This window comes from Leptosomus discolor, chromosome 19, assembly GCF_034619465.1.
Source record: "Leptosomus discolor isolate bLepDis1 chromosome 19, bLepDis1.hap2, whole genome shotgun sequence".
Taxonomy (NCBI): Eukaryota; Metazoa; Chordata; class Aves; order Leptosomiformes; family Leptosomidae; genus Leptosomus; species Leptosomus discolor.
The window spans coordinates 9,859,291-9,867,295 of NC_141409.1; the positions used below are offsets into that span (position 1 = coordinate 9,859,291).

At 54.0% G+C, this 8,005-nt stretch overlaps 1 protein-coding gene across 1 annotated transcript; it reads left to right on the top strand.

The window, feature by feature from the left end:
- The first annotated feature begins 1,503 nt into the window (after positions 1-1,503).
- On the top strand, positions 1,504-8,005 carry CACFD1 (calcium channel flower domain containing 1). The gene is made up of 5 exons (XM_086475805.1): positions 1,504-1,627; positions 6,593-6,665; positions 7,089-7,214; positions 7,360-7,467; positions 7,912-8,005. Exons 1-5 carry the CDS (start codon positions 1,504-1,506, stop codon positions 8,003-8,005), a joined length of 525 nt encoding a protein of 174 aa, XP_086331931.1.

The following is an 8,005-nucleotide window of genomic DNA, read 5'->3' on the forward strand; positions in this document are numbered from 1 at the left end:
TAATCCGCTTGTATCTTCTTCTCACAGGAACTGTGCAATGAGAGATTGTGGAGACTGCATGATACAAGTTGTACCAGGAAGAGGTATTTTAGAGCAGTGACAAATACTCAAGTTTGATTTAAATACATTTTGTAGGTTGTTTTTATTGAATATCTTGAACACCAGGCCATGTTTTGGTCCAAATCTGTCATCCTCCTCAAAATCACAAAATACTGCTTAAGGGATCTTTTCTGCACCTGGAGCCTTGGCTGGACACATCTGCCCTTGCTCTTCATGCTGGATGCAATAAATGGTTCTGCCTGGGCAGTTTTAACCCTGCTTCTGCTTTCTTTCAGTTGAATTCTCTGACATCTTTTTACAACCGCAAAATCTTGCTTTCTTCTGTCTTCTTAATAGTTGTTTTTGCTGGTTAAGCCTGGAGTTTTTTGCTTGCCAGCCTCCAGATTTACGTTCCGTTCCTGGAAGAGCTCGAAAGTAGATTCTTGAAGCGAGATCCTCGAGGAGCTAGATGTATCAGCTATCCCACTGCAGTGCGTGGGTGATGCAGGCCCTGGGCCTTCATTTCCTGTCTAACAGGAGATGTTAATGAAAAGGCATCCTTTTCTTAATCCTTTTTTGTAACCTTTTAGCAGATGGGATCTCTCTTCCCACTCTGCTCTGGATCCCAAGTCTCACTGCTATTTATTGCTCCAGATCAACTAGGCAGAGTCCCTGGCCTGCAGAGCTGGGCTCTGGTTGTTGACTGTATGCTCCGTGTTAATTTCGAAAAAAACACAGCAGTTGTCTTTATAATTTAAGAGAATTAAGGCCGTTTCCCTGTACCACTTGTTTGGGTACCAGCAGGTTGCCAGCTGGGACATCTCTGACTTACAAAGTCCTGCTGCTGCTCCCATTTTCTAGGGAGAAAACCAGGTTCCGTTCCGATTAAGAGGAGTGTTTCCCTCTTATCTCGAGGGCAGAATTTTCTAACACTGTTGAATTCATGTTAATGCGAAAATCCACGTTTCCCTTTCTTCGAACCACACGCTGGCTGCCTGGGTAAGAGCATCGGGCGGGGACCCCGAGCTCCTGGGCACCCCAGACCCTGGCGTGGAGCGCGTGGCTGCTTATGAATATGTACACGACGGGTTCTGCCCACCAGCCTTTTCATGAGAGTGACATCAAAGCCCTGCCTGCTGGAGGAGGGGACCCACAATGCAACACGCAGGCAGACGTGGAGGCAGCTCCCACGGCCGCTGGCATCGCCGCTGCAGGCGGAGACCCTCCATTGTCAGCCCTGGGGGGGCCGCCGGCGGGCCAGGCCCTGCGTGGGGGTTCGGGGAGAGGCCCAGCAGCAGCAGGGCTGGGTTTAAGGGCTGTCTCCTGGGCTGGAGGGGGGGGCACAGGGGGTGTGTGTGTGTCACCTTGGTGGTGGGGGTGGGTGGGTGTGTGGTCACCCTGCGCTGCTGGGGCTCAGGTGGGGAGCGGGGTGCTGCCCCCTGACCCCCCGGGAGCGGGGGTGCGATGAGCTCTCAGGATGAGCAGTTCCAAGCAGCAGCCCCTGACCCTGCGGCTTCCTCCGCCGATGATGGCATGACCTGGTGGTACAGGTGGCTCTGCAGGATGGCCGGGGTCATCGGGGGTGTGTGTAAGTATCCCCTCGCAGCCAAAGGGGCCCCCTCGGGGCCGCTTGTGCATGCGAAAGCGCGCGTCGGGGGGGTCCCGCCTGCCTCTTGTCAGGGTCACGTTTGCGTGGGGGGGGGGGGGGGGGGCCCGCGCCATGAAACGATCCTTTGGGGTTAGGGGTTGTGTCTGCTGTAGGCGGTGGTTGGCTGCGTTTTGGGCAGAAGGAAGAGTCGCCCACGTGCCTGAGGTCGGGTGGCTTTAGCCGGCGCGCGAGGGGCGCGCTTTGCGCTCGCCGAACCTGCTGAACCTCGGCGCCTGGGAGAAAGGGGCGTCACGGGGCGGGGGGGGGGGGGGGGATCTGCAAATCCTCGAGTTTCTTCTTGGATCCGCCGCTCGCTGGAAGGGACGGGAGCAGCAGCTGACCCCTGGTCCCGCGGGAGGGCTGTGGGCAGATAAACCAGACGATGATTTCACTGCGAGCACCAGGCTCAGGGTGCTCAGCAGGTATCAGGTTCAGGGCTTGACGAGGGGCCACGGGATTTGGTTCGTCTTATTTGACCGTCGGGTGTTTGTACGTTCCTGCAACTTATTTTCTTTCCCAGTCCTGAACGTCGGAGCGTGTTTCCTGTTACCCCTCTTGTTGGTTGCAGAGGGCCTGCCTGCGTTGTTTTCCGAAGGCGAATAATGGACTTGGTTTGTGTTATGTGTTTTTAAGGGATTTAGTCTTGGACGCAGAGAAGGAGGGAGTCTGCATACAGCAAAGTGAGTTGGCTGCGCTCTGAATTACCTGCTGCTGAAAAAAATTTTCCCAGGGAAAGAGCCTTTGCAACTTTGCCAGAAATCAGCCTGTCCTGTAGTGCTGTTTTGCTACATTCTGTGGAGAGATTAATAGCTCTTAAAAGCGGGAGGGACTGTTATGACCGCTTAGTCTGATCTCCTGCAGAGCACAGGATGGAGAATTTCTTCTGCTTCAGGTCCACGACTTCTAGTAAAACAAGAGTATTTCTCAGCCAGTGCAGTCAGCCCTGATTTATCCCTTCGGCTCTAGCATTCCGTCTGATCCCCCCTCTCTCCCTGCCCCCTTCCCATGCCTGTCTCTTGCCTTGGGACTGGACTGCACAAGCCCACGGCGTTTTTGCAGCCGACCTTGTAGACCATGGTATCGTTGGGCAGGCTCGTTACAGCCCTTTTTGGCTAGGCTGGTAAAACATATGCTCCTCTCACTGTTTTAAGTCTGAGGTGCTGAAATTCCGGAGGTGTGAAAAGATTTGGTAGGACTGCTTTTATGGGGCAAAACGTCCTGGCCTCGCCATGCTCTGCCTGGGGCCCCTGCGCTTCTGGTCCCGGCAGGCGGCCAAGAGACCAGCTGGGACGTGTCTTCAGTGCAGGTCCCAGGTGGGGGTTTAGTGTAGCAGCGTCTTTCCCACGGGCTGGGGCTCTAGCTGGAGCCTCGGTGCTTTTTTACGTGGCTTTGGTCCATGCAGAGCTCAGGGGGATGTGGATGGAGGGTGAAGAGCTGGAGGGGATTGCTGTTGGGTTGTGTTGGTGGCATTGCCCACCTCATGCCAGAGCAGCTCATGAGTGGCTTAAAAGTGCAAGTCTTTGAAAACATGGGTTTTTTCTCTCTGTCTTCATGTTTCAAAGCAGCTGAATTATACTTGGATTATTTTCCTAACCTTTTGTTCACAGCTCTGAGAGCTTGTGACTTGTTTTTAAAGGAAGCTCAGAGTTTTACGTATTTGAGTGAGTCTGTGAGAAGAAGCTTTTGGAAGAAGAGCCAGGCTCTTAACAGGATTGCCGACGATTTGGGGAGTCAGCTTGCTCTGTAGCCCTGACAGTCTCCCCTCATGAAATTTGTCAGGCAGAGACCAAGGTAGTGTGAGACACAGACTCCTCATACAAGCAGGGAAATGGGGGACTGTGGAAAGAGGCAGCCCTCCAGTGCCCCATGCTAGTAATGGCCCTCTTCAAAACGCTCCTTGGTCAGCACCACCTTGTTGAAGGTGGGCAGTTTGGAAAAGGGATGACTAATAAAACAGCAAGGCTGGAGTTCACTGCTGTTTTCAGAGCTTGCTGTGAAAGAACAGAACTCATTTATAAGGGTTTTGAGCAACGGGATTGTGCTACAGGGCTGGATTATTTCTTACAGAAGGAAAAATTCCCTGTAGAAAGGAAGAGGAACTTTGTTAGCGGAGGTGAGACTGCAGACAACGTCTACCACATGCAGACACCTGCTGCCCACAACTTGCTTAATCCAGGAAGGTCCAGGGGACGGAGCAGGAACAAGAACAACAAGATTCAGGATCTTTTCTGGCTCGTGACTGGCTTGGTGACCTCGGCCAAGTCCTTTCTCTTCCTTGTGTTCCTGTTTGTAATAGGACTAGGAGAGTGTGGCTTTTGTGAAAAGCTCTCGGAGCAAAAGTAGGCTTGTGCTGAGGACAGTGACCAGCTGCTTGAAATGAATAGAGCCTTTGTAGGGGGTGGTGTTCTTCCCCCTCAGTTTAGCTCCCAGTTATTTGTGCTTCCTCAGGGATTTGGGATGGGACAGCAGTTAAACAAATGGCACAACTGTCCTTCTTCCATAGCTTACGTGCCATTGAGCATTATTTACATTTTAAACCTATTGCGAGGCCTCTGTTTTGCAAAAAGAAGTCTCTGGGTTGGCACCTCGGTCCGCTTTTGGCTACTGAGGCGGGTGCAGGTCCCATCCCAGTAGGACAGGGATGTACCAGGCTGCTGTGGGATGTGCTGCTCTGCAAAGGAGACTGAAGGTCACCGAATCGTTGTCTCTGTGGCTGTTGGCAGCCGCCACCGAGTGCAGTGTTCCTGCGACTGTAAACCTTTGACTCCTTCCCTGCTGGCTGGTGCTTGTGCTGACGTAGTGGCTTGCTCAGCTCGGGCTTGCCGGGTCATTAGTCCATTGGCAACTGGGGTGGTTGCTTATCTGAGACTCCGGCAGGGACACTTAGTGCTCAAGGGTTGGTTTGGGGTGTTTGAGGGCAGAACCAAACCAGAACCCTGATGAAACAACCTCTGTTTGGCTAAATTAAAAAAAGAGTAAGGCAGAAAAACCTGCTTGGAAAAGAACGTTCTGCCTCCCTAGGTTTGTTCTGTGGTTGAGGTTGATTTTGTAGCTGTGAACTGCTTGGACTGCTGAGCTCTGCTGTGCTGTTAAGCCACGGCTGCGTTTCAGTGGTGCTCAAGGTGTACCTGATTTTTGTTGCTCTGCTAATTATGAAGTGCCGGAAAGTTGTTCAGCATTATTTTCACAAGCGTGCTTTCGTGAGGGAGAGCAAGTGTCACGAGCCTGTAGCACTTGTGCTTCCCCTGAGCTCCTCTTCCACCAGCACCCAAGGGTTGGTCAGTCACGGAGAAGAATTAGAAGTCTCTGTGTTGTGCCCTGCTCTCTGTCCTGCCCGCTGCTCCCAGCAATCCTACTTTCCGTTGCTTTTCTAACTCTCCAGCTGTCTGCGTGTGTGACCGTGGGCAGATCATCACACTCCCGTGCCTCAGTTTCTCCCTGCAGTGTGGGGACACTGACACAGGTCCCTCTGCTCTGGGAAGCTGAGAAGTGCCCTTGGAGCATGGCTGGTAACAGATCCTCTGGCATTTCTCCTCTGGTGGCTGATCTTGTTCTTGCAGGATTCTGTGAAAGACTTTTGGGTCCTGTGGAATAGTCTTAGGAGGCCTTTGAAAATAACCTTGTTTAGTTTTTTCCCGAAAAACAGGAGGCCACTTGCTTGTGGGATGACCTTAGATCAGTCCCGTCATAGGCCTGCAGCTCTGTTTCCCAGTCAGGTAAATAAGGATAACTATTTTGGGGGGAACTTGGAGAATTCAGCAGTGACTTCTTGAAAGAAACCTTGTAACGTGTGCCGGGCTTTTGAAGGTCAAGACTGCTCTCGGCAGCTCTGCTCAGGGATCCCCTTAGCAAAACACAAGCAGACATCTGAAATAGCTGAACCCGGGCTGGTCCCGTTCTCAGAGACGGACTCTGCTGCTCTTCATTGTGCCACAAATCATCCCCAAGGCGGCCTTTAAGGGCTGTACAATTTTGGCTGGAGTTTTGCAGGGTGGTGGTGTTTACCGTCCGTGTCTCGCTGCCCTCCCTGCCTGGGCTCGCCTTCCCAGGTGAGCAGCAGCAGCCTGTCGGTATCAGCGGAGGAAAAGGGCTGTATCAAGTGCCAGGAACGCTCTGCAAGTTTAATGAGGCAGGAAGAAGGCGCATGCAACCTCAGCTTGGATGCTGCTGCTTGGTTCCTCTCCTTGCATTACAGAGTCAGGAGTGCTGGGGCTATTTTGGGCTCTGCTTTATCTAGCATCTGCTTCCAGCTGCATTAGTGGAGTCCCAGACTTGGCTTTCTTCTGCCCACCCCTAGTGCAGAACCAGCAGCGTGTGGCTAAGACCAGGTTCACCTCTGCTTTATTTATTTATTGTGTGCCTTAGTGCTGCAAGTCATGTTTTCACTGATCTTTCCCTATGTTGCTCAGAGACGGGTGCCTGCTGGGACCTCTTTGTTCATCCTGGGAGAAAGCAGTAATTCCTTAGCAAATAAAACCCAGGGTGCCTCAGGGTGCCACGTACGTGATGCCACGTAAAAGCAAACGCTCTGTTGTTCTACACGAGTGAAATAGTTCCTTGAGACAACAAGCACTTGGAGCAAAAGGATACCCAGCTGGAGGAGCTGGGAACAAACCCTCTCCCCTGCATCCCAGGCTCCTCTTTGAGCCACCAGACCTTTCCACCCGCCCTCCTGTACAGGCTGCTCTCCAGTGCCTAGAGATGCCGGACAAGGCAAGGGGTCTTCTGGGCAGCCGCTGCACTGCAAAACATCCCAAAACACAGGAGAGTGAAGTCGTGCTGGTGTGGCTGCAAGGGCAGAGCTGGGAGGAGAAGCCAGCCCTGCCTGCTGGACTCCGGCCCCGCTGCTCCCATGGGTGCGCTGGGCTGGTCTTCATGGTCACTGAACCCCTCTTTGCTTTCCAGCCTGTGCCTTCGCTGGTCTCTGGAACTGTGTCACCATCAACCCCCTGAACATCGCGGCTGGCGTGTGGATGATGTGAGCGGAGTTTCTTTTCTTTTTTACTGCTGGGAGGGAAGATTGGTTGATTGGACACCACTGGGCGAGGGGCAGAGCTGCCCTGCTTGGGCAGTGGACGCGAGGGATCCAGGCATCGGGCACTGCGGGCTCTGAGAATTGCTAGATCTTGCTCTACCAAGTGGGTTGAGATGCTGGGTTTACTCTATTTAATTCTTTTTTTAGCCTTTTTAGGTCAATACTGAGATACTCTTGTCCAAAATAAGTCTGGGGGACCAGGATTTGCGAATTATCAAGAAGTGGGGAGGGAGTGCGGTGGGGTCCAGCCCCGCCATTCCCTTCTGCCTGCGTTTGGCCAAGGGAGTGGCTGGTCTCCGGGGGCCATGGCCAACGCTTGCTGTGGGCCGTGCGGGCAGAATTAACTCTGGTTTGCTCTGTCTGGAGGCTCAACGCCTTCGTCCTCTTCCTGTGCGAGGCCCCCTTCTGCTGCCAGTTCATCGAGTTTGCGAACGCCGTCTCTGCGAGGGCGGACAAGCTGCGGCCCTGGCAGAAAGCTGCTTTCTACTGCGGGTGAGGATGCTCCCGGGGCGTGTTGTGGTGGCGAAGCCGCCCCAGGAACCGTGTTGGGATGCGCGTGGGTGCACCACGATGGATGAGCATCCCCGTATCCCACGGGGAGCAGAGCCTGGCTTTGAGGGCTGCCTCTCTCTTCCAGGATGGCTGTGTTCCCCGTCATGCTCAGCCTGACGCTGACCACGCTCTTCGGAAATGCCATCGCGTTTGCCACCGGGGTGCTTTATGGCCTGTCGGCGCTCAGCAAAAAGTAAGAGAGATCTCTCTGCTTGGGGAGGGGAGGGAAGGGGAAGGTGGGCCTCCAGCCCTCATCCCCATCTGCCTCCCTGAGGCTCTGCTTTCCTCTTGCACTAACCATGCCGCTGGAGAACGTCTCCCTGCCATCATCTCAAAGCCCTGGGAGGGAAGGTCCTAAGGTTTTGCTGAGGCTCTGAGCTTTTCCTTGGGAGCTCAATCTAGGTTGCCCTGTGGGTCCCAGCCCTCTTTCTGCAGCTGTTGGATGGGTGGGCTCAGCTCTGGGGGCAGGGAGCAGCTTTGGTGGGGTTGGAGAGGGCCGGCAAGTCTCGTTTTACTCCTGGCATCCCTCGGCACAGGGAGGCCTGGGCCCTGGTTGGGAGACCTCTCTGCCAGGTGCTGTACCCACCACTGTGGGCACCCGGAGCTCGCAGCCCCACGCTGTCCCTTCTCTCCGCAGGGGAGATGCCATTTCCTATGCCCGTATCCACCAGCAGCAGAAGCAAATGGATGAAGAGAAGCTGACGGGCGCCCTGGAGGGACAGGCTCTCTGA

Bases quoted from the DNA above. Each gene is read 5' to 3' on its own strand.
- CACFD1 (XM_086475805.1), top strand. From the start codon at position 1,504: ATGAGCTCTCAGGATGAGCAGTTCCAAGCAGCAGCCCCTGACCCTGCG. The intron at 6,666-7,088 runs GTGAGCGGAGTT...CTCTGTCTGGAG, and splicing joins GCGGCTGGCGTGTGGATGAT to GCTCAACGCCTTCGTCCTCT. The intron at 7,215-7,359 runs GTGAGGATGCTC...TCTCTCTTCCAG, and splicing joins AAAGCTGCTTTCTACTGCGG to GATGGCTGTGTTCCCCGTCA.